The sequence below is a fragment of the Gracilinanus agilis genome, chromosome X (assembly GCF_016433145.1).
Source record: "Gracilinanus agilis isolate LMUSP501 chromosome X, AgileGrace, whole genome shotgun sequence".
Lineage (NCBI taxonomy): Eukaryota > Metazoa > Chordata > Mammalia > Didelphimorphia > Didelphidae > Gracilinanus > Gracilinanus agilis.
The window spans coordinates 22,234,786-22,254,960 of record NC_058136.1 but is presented as its reverse complement, the minus strand read 5'-3'; the positions used below and the strand labels follow the sequence as shown (position 1 = coordinate 22,254,960).

General features: G+C 43.4%; 1 protein-coding gene across 1 annotated transcript in view; it reads left to right on the top strand.

Annotated features, from left to right (window-relative positions):
* Positions 1–20,175, top strand: part of MCF2 (MCF.2 cell line derived transforming sequence) — a 188,765-nt gene that overhangs the window by 136,634 nt on the left and 31,956 nt on the right. Inside the window, exons 4-11 of the mRNA XM_044682701.1 lie at positions 886–1,002; positions 2,209–2,358; positions 3,893–4,014; positions 4,702–4,816; positions 6,509–6,628; positions 7,034–7,225; positions 11,437–11,628; positions 12,642–12,821. Of these exons, the coding sequence (XP_044538636.1) occupies positions 886–1,002; positions 2,209–2,358; positions 3,893–4,014; positions 4,702–4,816; positions 6,509–6,628; positions 7,034–7,225; positions 11,437–11,628; positions 12,642–12,821 (1,188 nt within the window). The remainder of the gene's footprint in view (positions 1–885; positions 1,003–2,208; positions 2,359–3,892; positions 4,015–4,701; positions 4,817–6,508; positions 6,629–7,033; positions 7,226–11,436; positions 11,629–12,641; positions 12,822–20,175) is intronic.

Below are 20,175 nucleotides of genomic sequence, written 5' to 3'. Positions count from 1 at the left end.
CAATGCATGGTCTCTTTAGGAGTTCTGCTCGCCTGGTAGCCAGTAGACCATTTTCAAGAGTAGAAATTAAAATGTAAATAATTGGGAAATCAAATTTTTAAATATTCTTATTTTTTAAAATGTGTTTTTATCAGTGCCTTAGTTTTTCTTTTCACAGTAATTCCTGAATATTACTCCCCTCCCCCTAGTGTTAAATCTCTTTTAACAAAGAAAATAGGTTGGCCTTTTCCCCATAAAGATCAAAGAGAGAGGAAACATTGCTTAATATTTTACAAAAGATGCAAAAGCATTCATTCATTCATTCATTCATTCATTCTTCTTCTTCTTTTTTAACAGTTTCGCAACCATTTATTAAGTACTTGGTATAGTTCTAGGTACTGAGGTAGTGATCTCAATAGAAGTGAGAAAACAAAGAAAGTTGGGTCCCATGGAGGGTTTAGCCATTCTACCCTTTCTTCAGCAGCACCAGGATGAACATGGAAGCACTGGCCCAGAGCCCCTTTTCCACATTCTCTCTAATTAGGGTTCTAGGATACAGGTATCCTGTAGGTTCTGCCCCCCATTTTGAAGCCTTCCCTTTGACAATGTATATTTTTGGATGTAGGAGATGCAGCTATTTGATGGGTTTCAATGACAATCTTGTTTCATCAAACATAAACATAGTTCCCTGAGAAGGCAATGAATTAAGATGGCGTGTGTGCATGCTATCATGTGTGTGTGCGTGTGTGTGTGTATGTGTGTGTGTGTTTATGAGAAAACCGAGAGCAGAACTTAAAAACTTGATTTTTTGCTGAAACCCAAAGCATGTGAAATGTTGTTTTCTGCATTCATAGGAGGGCTGTAGTCAAAGGAGACTGAACAGCATGGTGTTCCTCTTCCTTGCAGGTTGTTATGCTGAGTTCTGTCAGTGAGTTACTGAGTTACATTGACGAGAAGCAGTTAACCCCTGAATTTGGAGGCACCTTGGAATACTGTCACAGTGAATGGATTATCTTCAGAACAGTAAGTCCATTTTCTGACCATTTTCTTGGTCCAGGACCTCTTTAGTAGTCTGGGGAAGCTTACGGATCCCTCGTTACAGACTGCATAAAGTCAAAATCATGGGATTGCAAAGGAAACCAATTATATTGAAACAGAGTGATAAATACGTAGAAAACAAATCATGACTCTCTGAAATCTTTCCCCGGATCCGTTAGCCCCAGATTAAAAGAACAGGAGGCTTTGGAAGCTGTTTCTGGAATTGATTCTTTCCCCATATTTGTGTAGGGACGAGAGGGGTGGCATGGGATAATTTCATGTGCAAAGCCATCACTATTTCTGGGGGAATGGAACTTCGTCCCAGGGTGCTTACCAGCTGAGGTGGCTTCCATACAAACGGACGATACTTCTCTGGCTCCTTAAAGTTTACAAATCACTTTTTTTCTAACATGAGAGAGAAGTATATGAGTGTAAGCTCTGTAAAAAGGGCCAGTCGAGCTCCGAAACGAGGTGTCCCGAATTTCCTCTTGTGACTTTGTTTTGTTGGCCTCTAGGATTCATGTTTCATCCAGAAATGCTGACGAATGAAGATCAGTTGCCCTTCACGGTGCATAGAGGACTAGAGAGAGGGCTGGACTTTCAGTCTTACTTTTTAATCTTGCGACCCTGGGAAAGTCATATCACATCCTTGAGCCTCAGTTTTCCCATCCTTAAAATGAGAATAATAGCATCATCTCCCAAAAGTTATATTGTGATGGTCAAATGATGTCATGCATAGAAGGTGTTTTGTAAACCTACAAGCCCTATGTGAATGCTAGTTGTGATTGCTTTCCTTCAAGCATTACATTAGGGAAATACCATTTTCTTGAGTGCAGGATTTAAAAGACTGAAGAACTAGTCTAGGGCCATACTCTGTCTTTGACGTGAAACCACTGAACCATTACTTGTTCCATAGAGTGATCGTTTCCTCAGGCGTCCATGTAATAAAACCTCCAAAATTTGGAATATTTAAGGAAAGATATTAGGAACAGGGAGACGCATGAGGTAGGCATGAGAGTAAGCATCTACTTGGCCTCTTCATTGCCTACAGAGTTCAAGAGTTAGTCGCTGAGCAAACAGGGCTTCTGTTGGGAGCTCACATACTGTCATGTGTAGAGGAAGCATGAAATGTGTTGGCCAGGCTCTTCTGATGATTGGACTGGACCTGACCTAACCACTGTCCCTTCACAGGCTATTGAAAACTTTGCCCTTACCGTGAAGGATATTGCACAGATCCTGCAGTCCTTTGGGACAGAGTTGGCTGAAACGGAACTGCCAGATGACTCTTTCTCCATTGAGCAACTATTGACAATCCGCACCCAAAAATACTTTCAGTTGAAGGTAAGGCTAGTAGAATGGAGCATTCTGTTGGTGTCACGACTCTTCCTTTCCTTGAAGAGACATGAACTACTTCTGTCACAGATTGCCTGTCCACCTCTCACCCCACTTCTTTCTCTTTTTATCTGATTTACACCGGAGAGACCCAATATGTGTACTGATGAAGACATTTGTTAACTGTTGTTGTTCATTTGCTTCGGTTGTGTCTGACTCATTTGGGATTTTCTTGCCACTTACCGGAGTGGTTAGCCATCTTCTCCAGCTCATTTTCCAGATGAAGAAACGAAGACAAACAGACTGAAGGGACTTGCCCAGGGTCACATAGCTAGGAAGCATCTGAGGTCACATTTAAACTCAAGTCTTCCTGACTTCATGCTTGGTACTCTAGCCATTGCACTACCTTTGTGCTTGTCACATAGTCTATGCTAAGAAATGCTTGTTGAGTCTTTGGATTAAACAGGCCCAGTGAAAGGCCTTCTCCTCTATACTCTGGCCCCTCTAGGCAGACCGCTTCTGTTCTCCATTGTGGAGGACAACTGAGGAGACAAATATTATGAGCATGATGTTCCACTAGAATCCACTTTAAATGAGGCACTGGTCCACCGAGTCTTGCTTTCAAAAATGCTCCTGATGGCCCAGCTTCTGGGCTACTGGGGATATGCATTTAATGCATCTGTGTAAAAATCTTGTTACTCTATGTTTAAGGATCTTTCCAAACATAGCTGAATGAATTGTAAGCTCTTTTAGAAGGCTGGCTATACTGAAAGGAGAGGGCATGCTGGGGTGGAGTGGCAGGCCATGGGCTTTTAGGCATGGTGGTGCTCACTTTTTCAAAGTGAAGTCATTGTTTTTATTTAAGTTATTAAGGAAGATACAAATACTATTGAGATGCTGTTTGCTGTAATGAATGAGAAAACAGGAAAAAGCTTAAGAGTCTAGAACAGCGTTGGTGAAGACATGGCACCCGTGCAGAGCTGGCACTTGGGGATCTGCTCTGTTCTCCCTCTTACGAACATCTGAGGACATTTTTGCATGCCCCACTCTTCTGTCCAGCCTCCCAAAGCAAGCACTTTCTCCCTCAACTCTCTTGAGTAATCTGGAGGCTTCAATTTGCCCTCTGGGCACTCGAACTCAGAAAAGGTTCCTAAAGGAGGGCCTAGACCATTCTCATCATCAAGGAATGCTAGGGCAACTGACTTGGGTCATGCCTCTTCAGAGGGCCAGGATACCAAGCATTACTTCTTGGATGGGAGGACAAAAGAGGGACCTGTTGCTGTAACTGGGATGTGCTTATTCAAACTAGGCTATAGGCCATGAGAGTCTGACTCAACCCTGAGTTATTGGCTGTCTTTGACCAGGACCGATTCTAGAGTAATCAGCCTGTGGAGAGCCAAGCTATTCCAGTAGGTTGGTTTTCCTTCTCATTTTGCTTCAAGAATATATCCTCATGACTAAATGGAGGCAAGATTTGACTTGATAAACTTGAAGTTCTTCAAAGAACAAGACAAAATCCTTCTCTGTTCTTATTCTTTCATAGGAAGAGATAATCAATGTTATGAAAGAAGGAAACATGCTGCTAAGGACCTTCGAAGTGCCTCACACCAAAGAATCCAAGGAATGTTCTAAAGAAAAATGTGGAGATTGGGAAACTGTTAAAAGGTGAGCACCATGTGTCTTTGTTTTTTTTTTCAGTTCCATTTGACAAGAATTTATTAAGCACACACTATATGCCAGGCACTGGGCTAGGTGCTGGGATATAGACATCTGGGATGCTGAGATATGCAGAGAGAAAAGTAAAATAGTTCCTGCCTTCAAAGACCAGACTTGCGGAGGTCAGCTTTGTTATAATTTTGAGGGGAAAGTCGGATTCTTCCGCTCTAGTCTCCTAAGTACAGAGGCCTTCTTAGGTGTCTAAAACGTTCCAACTATTTTATTATTAAATTAAATTTTATATTATTATATTAAATATTATATTAAATATTAATGGTGATCCTTATGGCAGACTGTCCCTGATGCAGCAGGATTTGGCACTTGGATTTACTTTCTAGCTCAGTGCCTCACTTTCCCCATCTGTCATGAGGGACTAAGGTTACATATTCACTGAGTTCTCTTTTAGCTTCTACATTAGGTGGTCCTAGAAAATCCTAAAGAGACTGCTGGCTTTCTACATCTGTGGGATATCATGGGCTAGAGCTTTGCCCTTATTTCTCAGTTTGCGGAGCCTAATTATTTCTCTGGAAAATGAATACATTTCACATACACGCTCTCTCTCTCTCTCTCTCTCTCTCTCTCTCTCTCTCTCTCTCTCTCTCTCTAACAATCATCTTTGGACTTTGCTTTGTCAAGATTACTTGCTCAATTGCATGAGATGGAAGTGGCCTTTGATGACTTTTGGGACAAACATCAACTCAAGATGGATCAGTATGTCCAACTGTGGAAATTTGAACAGAATTTCTTAGAGGCAAGTTAACCTTATTTTTCTTTTCTTGGGGGATTTTGGGCATTTTCATTGAGATAATTTTGCTCTCATGGTACTTCATGTTACTGTTTTTTCCCCCAGATTTGTAAGTGGTTTTATTTTTTAAAATCTCTTTATCCTGGCAGTCAAGAAAGAGAGATTTGAGGTTCATTGACTGCACAATTAGGTGTTTCCAAAAATAGTTGTGTGATTTATAACTGGTGTCATTTTTATAATGTCTTAAAGTTTGCAGAAGGTTGTTTGTAGATTGTCTACTTTCTTCTATGTGGCCACCTTGTGGGTTACATGCTATAAGTCCATACCCATTTTACAGATGGAGAAATTAAGGTTCAGAGAAGTGAAGACCTATGCCTCTGGTCACATAGCTCTTAAACATCTGAGGTGGAGTTTGAATCTAAATCTTCCTGGTTCCAAGTCCAATAATCTATCTTCTTTCCACTACGAATGGGTCAGATTTAAAGAGTAGTCAGCCTCAAACAAGCAAGATGGGGGCGATTCATGGCAAAACAGCAGTTTATCTGAAAAAATATGGATTTGTTAGTGTGTTGGAAGCTCCATATGAAGCATCCCTGTGATGTGGCAGCCAGAAAAGCTGATGGGGTATTGGGCTTCATTCAGAGGGACACAGCTTCCAGGAATGGGGAAGTGGTAGTCTCTCAGTTCTCTTCTATATTCGCACCACATCTAGGGCATTGTGGTCAATTCTGTATATCACGTATTAGGAAGGATCTTGATGATCCAGAAGATGTCCAGAAAAGGACAACTCAGATGACCAAGAGCCTTGAGTCCATGCCATGTGAAGATCAAATGTAGGAACTAATGATGTTTAGCCTGGAGAAAAGAAGACTTAGGAAAGGCACAAGATAGTGTCTTCAAGGTTTTGAATGGTCACAGAAGCATAGCTTTAGAGAAGAGATACCCTGGACTGAGCAACCCACTCTGATCCCCTCATTTTATGGATGGATGGCTGTGGCCTAGAGTGACTTGTACTTAGTCATGCACTTAGCAGATATCAGAGATGGGAATCAGGATCAGGGTCTTTGATTCCAAATCCCAAGTTGCTTCTACCTCAATGAAGTTGGAAATGGAATTAGGCTTAGCTTCAGAGAGAAAAAAATAGGAAAAAATGGGTGAAAGTTCCAAGGAGGCTATTCCAAATGGCCGAACTCTCTATAAATGACATTATCATGACCTTTTTGTCTCCCCACCTTATCAATACTTGTTCATGTTGGTGCGTTGTTCTGTCCTGGATTGGAAGTTCAGGGCAGGGAGTGTATCCATTTAAATAGTTTTTATAGCATCCCCTCTCCCCTAAGGCTGGCCAGTTATAGTGGTATTCCGCATGGAGCTGGGAAGAACCGGGTTTGAATCCCGACTTCTAAGTGATGTCATCTTTGGGAGCCTCAGTTGCTTCATGAACGTAAATGGGTATCGTAGAACCTTCCTCAGAGGCTTATTGGGAGGATCACAGGAGAAAATGTATTGAGAGGGCTATAAAATGGTATCTATTATTTATTATTATGGTTATGGTTGCAAAACCTTTTTTTTCTTCTTGGGAAGATTCTTTTTTCCTCTTGATATTTATAAAATCGTGTTTTTGAGGAAACTTATTTCGAGAGGAAAGCACTTTTAAAATGTGTACATCACAGACAACTCTTCCCATCATATCTTTAGCTTAAGGATGCTATAGAGTTCTTGATGAACCAGCAAGCTGCTCTACCCAGTACTGGAAACAGCCCAACAGATGTGAAGCAAAGGCTCATAGAGTTGGGGACCTTGGATGAGATGGCTAAGGTAAAATTATGTCTTCTGTCCCTTCCTTCCCCCTCACTCTGATCAAATGGAATGGGTGTTTTTAGGGGTGGGAATAAGCAGTTCTTCTTTTCTCATTGTACAGCTCGACAGAATTAGATAGTTGGTTTTTATGGCCTTGTTGGATATGTTGGGGGAAATGGCGAATTGGGAATGGAGCTGTGGAAGGAGGCCCCTGCAGGAAATGCAGTGGATTGTTTCCTCTAATGGGCTACCGCTATGCCAGATGCCTCTGTGAAAGTGATTGGAATATAGAGAGCACGCTTCTAATGAGCTTGGGTGCATGGGAAAGATGGGCAACAGGGCAGTGTGATTGTAGGTGCTCCAGGATGCTGGTCTTAGTTGACAACTGGGGCTTGAGAGTTGCTGCTTCCTATTCCACTCCAGGAGTTGATTGGAAAGGCCCAGCTTCTGATACTACAAGGGCACCAGCTTGCAGCCAGTCACCACTATGCAGTTGAATTAATCTGCCAGAGGTGCAATGAGTTAAGACACCAAACAGATGTATTGTCTGAAGAGCTGAAAGCCAAAGACAAGAAGCTCACCAAGACCTTGGAACTCCAGAATCGGCTGCGTCAGGTAGTGAGCATTCTGAGAAATGGGATCATTCCTGAGAGCAAGCTCTTTTTGCCTTTGTGAGCTCAACTCCCTCCTATATGACTCTCAGAGCTGTATAGATAATGCATGAATGAGATGAAATGATTACTACATGTCAAGCAGTGGGGTTGTAAATACAAAAGTAGAGAGAGTTTCTGCCCTTAAGGCGTTTATATCCTAACTGCTGGGAGATAACCCATCACCCTAGACTCCTTACAGGTTGTGTCTGCCTCATTGTCTCACAGGGAGCTCAAACTGAACCAAGTTCCTCATCATAGAATTATATAATCTTAGAAAAGACCTCAGAGACCATCTAGTTTAACCCCAACCCAGATGGCCAAGGGCCTTCAGCCCATGATGCCATATGAGGATCAATTTTAGGAAATGGAGGTGTTTGGCCTGGAGAAGATGTAGGGAAGGCATGTGATAGCTGCATTTAAGGTTTCGAAGGATAATAGAAACACAGGTTTGGGGAGGGGGGAAGAAACCCTGGACAGAGTCATCCACTCTAATCCCTTCATTTTATGGATGAGAAAGTCCTCCTCCATACTTAGCCAAGAATCCTTTCTACTACATATATCACAAGTGATCGGTCATCCAGACTACTTGAATATGTCCAGTAAACAGAAACTCCTTACCTCTCAGGGCAGCCCATTCCACTTTGGGGCAACTCAAATTGTTAGGCATTTCCCTTGACACCAATCCTAGATCTGCCCCTCTTTGACTTGCACCCAATGCAGGCCAAGTAGAACTATCCCTTTTCTAGACAAAATTCCCCCAGCAGTTACTTCAGTTGGTCCTCATGTATCATTATCTAGAGTCCTTTGACTTTCTAGCTGCCCTCCTTTGGATACTTTGTCTTCCTGACATGCAACATCCAAAACTAGGGGTAATACCCCAGATGTGCTTATATCAGGGCAAAACGTAACAGGACCTTCAGCCCTCACCCTCTGATGTTCTGCCCTTCTGAATGCAATCTCAGGTTATTGACATGGGAGCTATTGGTCCACCAAAACCTTTCCAAAAATCTCATACGAAAGGACTGCAATTTAGCCAAGACTCCCCAATTTTCACCTGTGAAGTTACTTTTTGGACCCCGGTTATGTGACTTTACATTGGTTCCATCTTATTAGATCAATCAACAATCAGTACTCGCCGATCGATTGTTAGATTCAACTTGTCATTTTAGCCTGCCATTGTTTTGTGCCCATTCTCTTATCAGTCATTGTGCTGGTTATCCTATCCATCTTTATCACAGCTGAAAATTTGATGAGAATGCCATAGATGTCTCTGTTGAATTGATTGGTTAATTTTTTTTAAGTCACACAGGACCAAGCTCAGGTAGCTGGGGACACTCCACTCCATTTGAGACCTCTTTCCAACAACAGTATCTCATGAATGATTTTCACATCTTGTCCTTCAGCTAGATTTGAACTCGCTCAACTGTATACTTTTCTAGCTAACATTGCTCCGTTTTGTCCACAAAAATAGCAGGAGAGATGCTTTGGTGAAATGTGGACTGGCTGTATCAATAGGCTTCTCCGGATCTTCTAGTGTGGCAGCCTGGGTACCAGAAGAAATGTGGTTAGTCTGGAATGGCCTTTTCTTCAAGAAGCCATGCCAACTCCTGGTGTTCACCGCTTCCTTTTCCACATGTTTTCTGACCTTCTCTAATATAAGTTGAATAATCTATATAATCTATATAGAATCTATAATCTATATAATAATAAAGCTATAGGTTGAAATCAATCTCACCAGCTTATAGTTTGTAGCTTTAACTCTTGCATTTCCCCCCAAATCGATGCAGTGTTTGCCCTTCTTTAGCTTGGAACATCTCTCTACAACCTATCTGTTGCATCTTTCAATATTCCAGAATGTAACTGAGAGCTTTCATTCCCTCCCAGGCTGAATGGCTTTGTAGTACTGCAGTCCATGGAATACTAAATAATAACAGCAATAAAAATAATTCACATTTATGTGGCGCCTTAAAGGTTTTCTAAGAACTTTCCACACAGTTAACTGTGAAATCTCTCCAAGCCCTTTGAAAATTACCCTTCTCACATCCAGGGCACCTATCAGTCCCATCCTTCTCTATCACAAATCCTGGGATTGATCGGTCACCTCCCCATTCCCCACTGCCCCCCCCCAACCCCAGCCATTTTCCATCATTTCTCTTTGTGGGAATCTAGTCCAGAACAGCAATTCCCCTTATTGCTTCCTTCACCTTTTGAAGGATGAAATGATCATTAAGGCAAGCTAAGAAATGATTCGCTAACTCCTTTTGGCAGAGGGAGGACTCCAGCAGATGTTTAGATAATTGAAGGCCCCAATCACTGCTAACTATATCACGCCTCTTTGCCAGGTTTGTGATCTGTTCCCTCCTCCGGTCTGGGTGGTCTACAGTACTTAAGACAATGTCACTTTTTCCCCTCCACCTTTGTTCTTCACCCAAACGCTTTCCATGAGGCCCTCCCAACCCCAGGTCCAGGATTTCCTCATGTAAATGTATTTCCTTAAAAGAAAATGTCCATCCCTCCCCAAACCTGAAATTCTGCTTATCTATCCTGTTTCTTCTGTGAATGCTAAGTCTCTTTCTCCATAAATTCATCCTTCCTTCTGACTTCATTGTGTCTTCCTGTGGTCTCACCATTGACCTTGCTGGCCCTTTTTTGATATTTGTATCACACTGAATTCTTCCCTTTCCCTTGTCTCTAATATCTAATCAATTACCAAGTCCTCTTGGTTCCTCTTTGGGAATCCACACTCATCCTTCCTTTCTGTGCTCCCCCTGAGCATCACCCAGCACATGCTCGTCCTCCTACTTGTCTGGACAGTCGTGGTAGGCTCCTTAACAATTCTCTTGTCTCCACTCTCTCCTTCCCACCAAAGCATGCTGCAGACTGCTACCACGCAGATCCTATCATGGCAGACCTCAGCCCAGAAGTCAACCCTGGGTGCCAAATGCCCACCGAATTGAGTTGCTCCCCATGTTATTCAAAGCTGCCCTGGCTCTTGGCTTGCTTGATCTTTCTAGCCTTATCTCCTATCACTCACCTTTGTGATGCTACCATGCAGGTAACTGCATGATGATTTGCCCCTTGGGCGAGTCTGGGGCTCGCCTAATCTGGTCTTGGCTGACATTAGTTGTTGTAGCTGGAATGGCCTCTCTCCCTTCTCAGCTTGTTGAATTCATAGCCCCCCTTAAAGTCCAAGTGAAAGACAGGACTCTATAGTCCATCTCCCTCAGTTCCCCTCACGCTAAAGACCTTCCTCCGGTACCATGTCATTTCATAGTCTCCGATAGAGTAGAACGGTAGAATGGTATGAAAACTCAACCATCATCCTTTGCTCTCAGGCTGTACAAACCCCCCAGGAAGTGGGCTGTAGTTTGTTGACCTTTAGGACAGAGGATTTAGCCTGGGAGTTAGGATGATCTGGGTTCCAATTCTGCTTCTGATGCATACTGGTCGTGTAACCCTGGGCAAGTCATTCATCTTCTAGGCCAGCATCTAGGACTCTTTGTGCCAGGGAAAGTCCCAACCTCCATTGGTAGAGGGAGCCTCCTGGCCCAGTGAAATCACAGGTCTACCAGTGCTGATGACTGACATTTATAGAATACTTTAAAGTCCGAGAAGTACTTTACATTAGTTCTCATCGATCATCATCCAGTACTATATTATTAGAGCGAGCGTGTGTTACACCCCTCCCCCAGTAGATCGTAAGCTACATGAAGGGAGGGCCCCCGCCTTCTTTAGACTTAGTATTTCCCTCGGGACCTAGCGCTGGGCCTCATATGCAAGAGGGACTTGGCCATTAGATTTCGTTACTGGAAACGAAGGCATTTAAGACTCGATCTAGCCCCTTGTGTGCTTGGGCCATTTTTTTATGGTGGTCAATAGGCACAATTCCTGCAGGGGGCGCTGCTGTAGTACTGCTATCCATTATCCTTGACACATGACCAAGAGCCTTGCCACTTAGGAGGCTCGAAGCCTTCGACCCTGTTTGCCATCGGTAGGCATCATTTCCATAGAGACGTGGCTGCTTTTTTCCTTTTTTTTTGGCCAGGTGTCTTTTATTTCCATTATTGATTTCAGTAAAATATGCAACGCGGAGCAGATGCCATTGCCGTGTTCGTTTTCCTTATTGCCTTAATGGATGGGTTTGTTCAATGTCGCTTCGCTTCTCCCTGCCAGGCTCTCCTGTGCTGTGATGAGGGGGCCTATCTCCTTGCTAATCAGCCGATGGATAAATGCCAGGCAAAAGAAGGTGCTCAGAGAGCTCTTTATGAAATCGAGAAGTTCCTTGATGTGACTCTCCCCAATTTAAAGTATGATCCTCGTGTCCTACAGCGGGAATTCGAGGTCATTTTGACTCCCGAACTCAAGGTATGGTATATGCAGTCAGAGCATAACTCTGGCAGAGGGGGCACTGGCCAAGCCACTCCCAGGCTACCATTCTCAATAGGATCATCCTTATGGAGCTAGAAGGGACCTGGAGGCCATTAAGCCTGCTGCCTTCATTTTACAGATGAGGAAACTGAGGCCCAGGGAGATTGAAGTGACTTGCCCAAGGCCACACATAAGCTCATAAACTTAGGGAAAGTGGTCTTAAGAGGACAGAGGGCAGTGTGGCCCCTCAGTGCTGAGAGGCGTACCAGAGCAGGCAAGAAATACTCCAAATTAGAGGTAAAAGCATCTGTGACTTAAGGTGCCACCAAGGCCCAAATGTGACCAGTCGACATCTTTCCTGGTAGGGACCAAAGTTGGCCTCATTTGAACTTCTCTGGAGAGAAGTCGGGCTGGGGCGAAAAGAAAATTGTTCTCTCTTTGGTGTCTTAAGACTGAGACCGGGCAAGGCTGTCCTGCGTACGCTTTAGAGCTGGAACTACTGCCGACGAGTTGCCTTTTGCCTATCCCAAATTGCTCTAGAGCCAGAAGGGACGTCCCTTTTGTTTCAGGGATTAGGAAACTGAGGTCCAGGTAGTTTACATAATCGATGACATGATCCTATTAGGAAAGGAGCCAACTGTCCACGCTGACTCTTTCAGCCTGGGAAGGGAAGAATTTTGTGTTTTCTTTGAAATGAAAGGATGCGATTTCTCCAGGCCTGCTCTCCCTGCTCGCTGAGGCTGCATCAACCTTCTCAGGGTCATTGGCTTCCTGGTGGAGGTGTTAGAGTTGTGGCTTTGTAGCCATGACGAGGCTTTAATACATTAATCTGCTTTACATTGCTTTCCTCAAGGTTTCCGACTTGACACATCTTAAGCCCTCAATTGAAATTCCTCCTTTTGGTGCGTGCTGTTCTCTTCTCTGGGGAGGCACTAGGGGTTTGGGGGCCTTCGTTTCGCTGATGATTTCCCTTCGGTCTTTGATCCGGCATCTCATTTGGCACTCTGCAGGCTCAGATCCAGGCTGTCCAAACCAAGCTGGAAAACATTCGCAGCATGTTCCAGAACCGGCAGAGTTGTTTCCGGAAGCTGGCAGATAAGCAATCCCGGCCCATCCAACTTGTGACGCCCCGGCCCGAACACGCAGGCAGATCCAAATCGCCACTGTTCTCACCCAGACACGGTAAAACGGCCCGTCCTTTGCTTATCGCTCTCTCTCGCTAGCTTCTTAGCACAGACGCGTTTTTCCCCTTATGAAAATGTTTATGTGATTCATTCATTCATTCATTCATTCATTCATTCATTCTGCAACATGGAACTACTTGAATTTGTTTAACTAGATGTAGTCGTTCCAATGCGATCCATCGCAGACATTTCGTAAGTACCTCCTACTATGCACTGGGCCTGTGCTCGGCACTGGCTTCACAAAGACGGGCCTCGTCCACAAAGAGCTGGCCCTCGGCTAGAGGACCGTGCCAGGTGAATAGCAAGTGTGTATCAAATCATTGGAACGGCCACTTTGCAGACGCCACAAAGCAGGGAGGCTGAGCTAATACCCCGGGCAGTCGAGTCGGGCACCCAAAAGATCTTGCCAAGCTGGTGCGTTAAGGTGACTGACAAGATGACGTTCAGTATGAGGAAATGTAATCTTGGACTTTAGTTCCCCAAACCAAGTTCAGAAAGTACGGGACGGGGGACATAGTTATACAGGAGTTTGCCCGAAAAAGAGCTGGGGTTTCAGTGGACCCCAACCTCGGTCCAAGTCAGCAGTGAGTTGTTGGGTTTCAAAAAAAAAAAAACCCAATGCTCTTCCTGGGAGACCTAGCTTCCAGCAACGAGGACGTGACTATACAGTACGCCCCTTCACATAGACTAGAGAATGCAGACTGTCCACTACTGGAACAGAGTGTTCGAAAGTGAACAAAACAACATCTCACAGATTGCAAGGCTTCATTGGCCAGAAGCAGAATGACAATTGGGACAGTCTTTAATGGGGATCTAGTGCCTTAGAGTTGACAAAGCATGGCAACCTCTCGTCTTGTTGGCTTTTCTCAGCAGAGCCCACTGGACTGGGTGGGGGGCATTCTATTTTACAGCTGAAACTGAGGTTTAAGGGAAATGATTGATCCAAGGTCACTTGGATTCCTGACTAGAAACTGAGGTCTTATGACTCCTCATCCAGGGGTCTGCCCACTACAAAGATTTCCTTCTACCAAATCTCAAGCATGAGGCTGGGCACATGAGGCTATAAATAAGTTCATTAGCCCCTGGATGTGTTAACCAGAGATGTTTTCGTTCCCTTGACCCTCTCCCTTCCCCACCCCTCTGCCCACCAGAAAGCTCCCAGGGAGTAAAATAAACAGGAGTTCTTTACTTCTTATCTGGCAAAACAACCCCCCAAAAGCCATTCTGTGGCTTGCATGGGCTGCTGGGAAGCTGTTGGCATCGCTGACGCCAGCAACACAAGAGATGTTTGATAAATGCTGCCGGTAATTGAATTGGCCAGCTTGTCTCAGCAACTCCATTCCCTGGAAAAGATTTGGTTGGGCTCAAGTGACTGAGCCTTTGGACCCCCGTTTTCTGTCCTTTGCCTTTGTAGCTGAGATGTAACCATTTCAAATTCTGAGGCCCTTGTAAAGCTGATGGAGACCAGCTTTGGGCTGGTGTACTGTCTCCCTGTCTCTGTCTCTGTCTGTCTCTCTGTTTCTTTCTCTCTGTCTCTGTCTCTGTCTCTCTGTCTCCCTCCCTCTCCTCCTCCTCCTCCTCCCTCTCCTTCTCCTCCTCCCTCTCTTTCTCCTCTTCTTCCTCCTCCTCCTTCTTCTTCTTTCTCTCTCTCTCTCTCTCTCTCTCTCTCTCTCTCTCTCTCTCTCTCATCTTTGGGAAATAGCCCTTGGTCATTTGGCCTTCCTTTTTCTTGTTCTCGACCTCGTTGGCCTTATTTTCATAATAGTGTGCTTGAACTTAATTGGAATTTTTAATCCCTACCTAGGATCTCCGGGCATTTTTTCATATGTGAACAAAGCTTTCCTGAATTCTGTTGGCAATGGTGCTACCCTCCCCTCCCCCCCACTCCTCTGGAGCCTTTCTTTGTTAGCAATTAGTTAATTTAGAAGTTTCCTCAGAAAATAGCTCAAGTCCCTAACATGAGGCTCTCACACTGCCAAGCAATGGTGGCCTGATTTACATCTCTGACGCATATCTCCATTGGAATGAAGGTACTGGAAGGAGTTGAAGGAAATCATTTTGGAGAGTCACCTACAAAGTAGAAAGAGAGGAGTCTTTATATTCATGGAAGTGACGGTCCTGGGAAGGGGAGCCCTGGATCAAAGAATTTCTGTGCAAACAAATGGCCTCGGCAGCCATCAAGTGGGATCCAGACCCCTAAAAGAATCTCTACTATTTTTTCAATTCAGGAAACATTGAGGAAATGCCTCCTGGGTACCAGGCACCATCACAGACACTTGGGATACAGAGGCAGATGGAAAAATAGTTCTTGCCCTCAAGTAATTCATTTCTTTTCCCTGGGAGGAACCAGCGTAGAAGGAAGGACAACTTTGACTACATCGTATAAGAGTTGCTTTTCTTTTTTCAGATGAAGTGGGTGGGAGAGTAGCTGGCCGCAGAGATAAGGTAACAGAAATCCAAAGGAGGCCAGTGAAAGTATCTTTCTAAACAGAGCAGAGAAATGAGCCTGGGAATATGCTCCCCAAAGCAGGGCAACTTTGAAAACTACGGGTTAAAATTATTCTATAGTTTTAAAAAAGCAAACTGTACATATCTGAAATGTGTTGTTTCATGTATAATCCTTGTGGAAATGGCTTCTATTCAAGGACTCATTAAGTCTAGAATAAAAATAGATTAAAAAATTAAAAAAAAACCCACACAGTAATCAAGAAATGTAATAATACACATAAACAATAAAGAGTAATTTTTGGAGGGGCCATGACACTAACAACTGAGGCAATCCAGGAAGGCTTCTTGTGCGAGGCAGTTCTAACAGGTACCTTTGAGGAGAGAGGGGGCAGTGAGGCAACCTGTGCAAAAGCAGGAAAGGTTGATCATGTAATGTTGTGGCAAGGCATAACAAGTTAAGTCAAGTTGACTAGAATGGACTGGAATATCCCCAGTGATAGACCATGGTGCATTTGCCTGAGGACTTTTAGTAAAGGGGAATCTGCCTTTTCCCCAGAGAGCACTGTTTGCTTTTGGACAACGCTGATGTGATCGTTAGGAAATTATTTTTCTCATGCCAAGCTTTGATTTGCTTCATTACAATGGCTGTCCATCGCTTCTGGTTCTGCCCTTCAGGGCTAAGCAGAAGAAGTCAAAGGAGATAAGATGGGACGGCAGTTAACTGTGATACAAATTCCAGTATAGGAAGTACAGATATCAGAATCTGTGGTTTTGCGCATCTATCCGTAGCTTGGCAGATAAGTCTTTAAGAGTTCCCCAAGGCTTAGAGAGGTTATAAAAATAGCATACTCCTGGCTACTTAACTAAAGGCAGAATTTGCATCCATGTCCTTGTGCTACTAAGCCCAGCATTTTAGCCACAAGGTTAGGCTTTCTTTGAAGAAGTAAACAGGAGAATATACCTTGTGTTAACAGGAAGCCAGAAATAGACTTTAAGTGTCTGAATCTCCACTATTAAGGGTAGAAGGAACATGGAAAATAACTACATAGTTCATTGGCTGGGGCGGAATGGAAGAAGCAGACCATATATTTGCTTTAATAAAGGTAACCTCCAGCGTCTACCACAAAGGAGGCTGTTGACGGAATGCATACTGCACTTTTCTAAGTGCATTTCCCCATCATTATTTGTTTTTGAAATCAAACTATTCCCATGTTCCACACTCCAGCCATACTGACTTCCTGGTTTTTCAATCAAGTTCAGGCCAGCTCTATAGCGATATATCGCATTATGTTACTCTCAAATCAAGCAATGGACAAGAATAGCCCATATTATACCAGTAGGAGAAACAAATCCTGGTTCTGCTCTCAGTGCAGAATTTATTGGTAAGTAAAGGAATTGGATAAAACCCTCTTGAGATAATGGCGGCCCATACAGCACTGGCGAAACTTTCGAGTACCCAGAGGACAAATTCAAGGTGAATGTGAGCCCCTACATTACCTGAGAGAGCTGAGGGAGGAAGCACTTGCTTTGGGGGGCTGGACAGAGGGGTGGGGCATGCAAAAAACGACCTCTGGCACTGGGAAGAGGGGGACCGGAGCAGCTCCTCAAGTGTTGGCTCTGCATGAGTGCCACATCTTCACCAACACAGGAGCTGCCCCTCTCCTTCTACCTTCTACCTTCTCCATGAAGCCATCTCTGATTTCACCCTTGCTACATGATACCTGATTTTTATGGGCCCTACTTCAATGTGTTCATATCGAGGACCTTGTATTATGGCGGTTTGTCTCATCGCCTCACCTCCCCCACTTCACTGTGGTTTTCTTGAGGGCATGGACTCCATCTTATGTTCCTTCTTAGCACCTTTGGTGGCTAGCACATGCTGAGGGAACCAGGCCTGTGATTTCATTACTGTTGAGAGCTTTCCGTGAAGAAACTCTTCTTTACTAATGCAGACTGGGCCATGCCTTACCCTGGAATTCTTAGAGTCTTGCCTGGGGTCACCAAGAATTTAAGTGACTTGTTCAGGGCCACATAGCCAGTATGTGTCAGAGGTGGGACTTGAATTCAATTCTTCCCTAGTCTAAGGCTAACTTTATCCACTATGTTGGGCAAGAAATCTCATTTTAGACACCAAATAACTACTTAATAAGCAAACAATGCAATTATTTTATGTGTTGTTTATTCCCTTAATAATTGATATTCAGAAACTTAAGAAAATATTCGAGCACTTTTCTCTTTCTCTCTACATTTGAAAAATGATAGACGTGGTTTTTTATGGTCAACTAATGAGTTTTTTAAAAATACATACTGTCAGTAGCATGATGGCAAATGGTGGGATTAAGGGCCTTTTGGTGTTTTGATAGGTATTGCATGAGATAGCTAAATGGTATGCAGTGATGGGCAAACTACGGCCTGCAGGCCAGATGCGGCCCCCTGAAATGTTTTATCTGGTGGGGAGACATTGTTCCTAATCTGACAAATCCAATGAGTAGGATACAATACAATGAAATTTTGAAAGAGTTGCCTTAGAAACAGACTGACAGAGGAGCATTTCCTTTCCTTTGGCCCCCTCTTTCAAAAGTTTGCCCATCACTGGTATAGCGAACGACTTAGAGGTGAAAAGATCTGAATTCAAGTCCTGCCTCAGTTACATACTAGCTTTGTATCTATGGACAAATCACTTAACCTCTTTTAGCCTCAGTTCTCTCACCTAGAAAACGGGATAAAAATAACTCCTACCCCCTAGTGTTGTTATAAGAATTAAGTGAAATAAAATATGGAGAATGCTTCACAAAAACTGAAAGTACTATGTAAATGTCAGCTATTATTACACCTAAAATTTAGTTTTGGCATTTTAACTTGATTTGTTTTCCCTCCCCATGAGCAGGAGCTGTCCCTTTATTTGTTCAGTTCTGCCTTTGTTTCCTTTTTTTTTGAGGGAGAGATTCTTTTATTTAATCTTTGAAAAATCAGGTTTATTTTCAACTCTGAATTTCCTCTCTTCACCTCTCCTTCTACCCCTCAATGAGAAAGCAAGAAAAACAAAACCCATTGCAAGCAACCAAGCGAAATCTATCAAAATCATTTTAGAGTTGTCTTTGTAAAGGTCTTCCATGTGACTCAATAAAAAATACATAAAGTATTTGTAGTTTAACAACTTCATATACAAGGCGCTTTGGGTTTCTTTTGGTTCTTGCTAGGAGAGTATAGAAATGTTTATTATTTGGGGAGATTTTATTTTTTGCATTTTACTACGTTATGGAGGTAGAAATGAGACTTAAAATAGACAGAGCTCCTTACCCAAGTGAAAACTTTTTAAAGAATTCTGGGCAGCATTACACAGTGTCTGTGCAAAACCACAGAGAGTTAATTGATTGGACCAATTCAGTATAAACAAATGAACAACCCCAAAGCCAATTAACTGGTTGATTCAGGGCTGTTCGACATTGGGTAGAATATATTTACGTTGAATTCTGGAAGCATCTTACCAGTGGAGGTGGGCATGAATGGAGCTAAGGATTGTTTGGGTCTACCTTGTTTTATACAATAGAAGAGTTATTTGTGTATACATTAGATTTCTTTTCACGGGAAACACTTTTGAGCACATTGCAGAAGGATCATATTTAAAACCAATATAATTATTCTCGAATTTGTCTTTGTTGTGCTTTTGAATCTGGCGGCCTTTCTTTTTCTTACTCTCTAAGTAATTAGTTTGTGTTACAAGTAAGTATAATTCTTTAAATAAAGAGAATAAAGGCGATTTGGTGTAGGAGGTAGAGTGCTGGGTTTGAAGTTAGGAAGTCCTGGGTTCAAATTTGGACTTTGACACATTAGCTTGTGTAGGTCAAGATAGTCAGTCAACAAGCATTTATTAAGTGGCAAAAACAGTCCCTGTTATCTAAGAGTTAATCATGTAAGGCAGTGGTTCCCAAACGTTTTTGGCCTCCTGCCCCCTTTCCAGAAAAAATATTACTTAGCCCCCTGGAAATTAATTTTTTTAACGTTAATAGCAATAGGAAAGATCAATGCACCTGTGGCCATCACCGCTATCCTGGATCACTGCAGCACCCACCAGGGGGCGGTGACGCCCACTTTGGGAATCACTGGTGTAAGGGAAAAAACTATACATGTACAAATGAGATACATGTAGGATAAATGAGAGGGAATCTTAAAAGGAAGGCATCACCCTCTAGGAGGGCTTAGAAAGGCTTCTTGCAGAAGGATTGAATTTTTAGTTGAAACTTGAAGGAAGCCAGGGAGGTGAGGAGTTGGATAGAGGCCTGGAGGTATGGCGTTGGAAGGTAGAGTGATTTCTGCAAAAAAACCAGCAAGAGAGCCAGTGATTATGGATCCCAGAGTATGTGGAAGAGAGTAAAGTGGAAAAAGCCTGGCGGGGCAAGAAGGGGCCAGATTGGGAAGAGCTGCATAAGCCAAAAGGAATTTTTATGTGATCCTGGACACAATAGGGAACTTCTGAAGTTTATCGACTAGGTGAGTGACATGATCAGGCCTGCCCTTCGAGAAGACTTCTTTTGCAGATAAGTGGAGAATAAACTGGAATTGGTAGACCAATCGCTATTGCAATAGTCTAGGCAAAAAATGATGAGGGTCTGGATGTGGTGGGCAGCTCTGTCAGAGGAGAGAGCTAAGAGCTGTCATAAAGGCAGAGCCAACAGGATGTGGCCCCATATTGGAGAATTAAGAGTGAAGAATCAAGGGTAATGCTTACATTGGGTCCCTTGGAGAATGCTGATGCTTAAGATAGTAATAGGGAAGGTCAGAAGATGGGAGAGCTTTGGGGAAAGCTTAAAATGCAGGTGGGGACTTCTGTTTAAGATGTCCAGTAGACAGCTGGAGATCAGGGGAGAGGTTAAGGTTGGAGAAAGAGTTCTGAAAATCATCTTCATGGAGA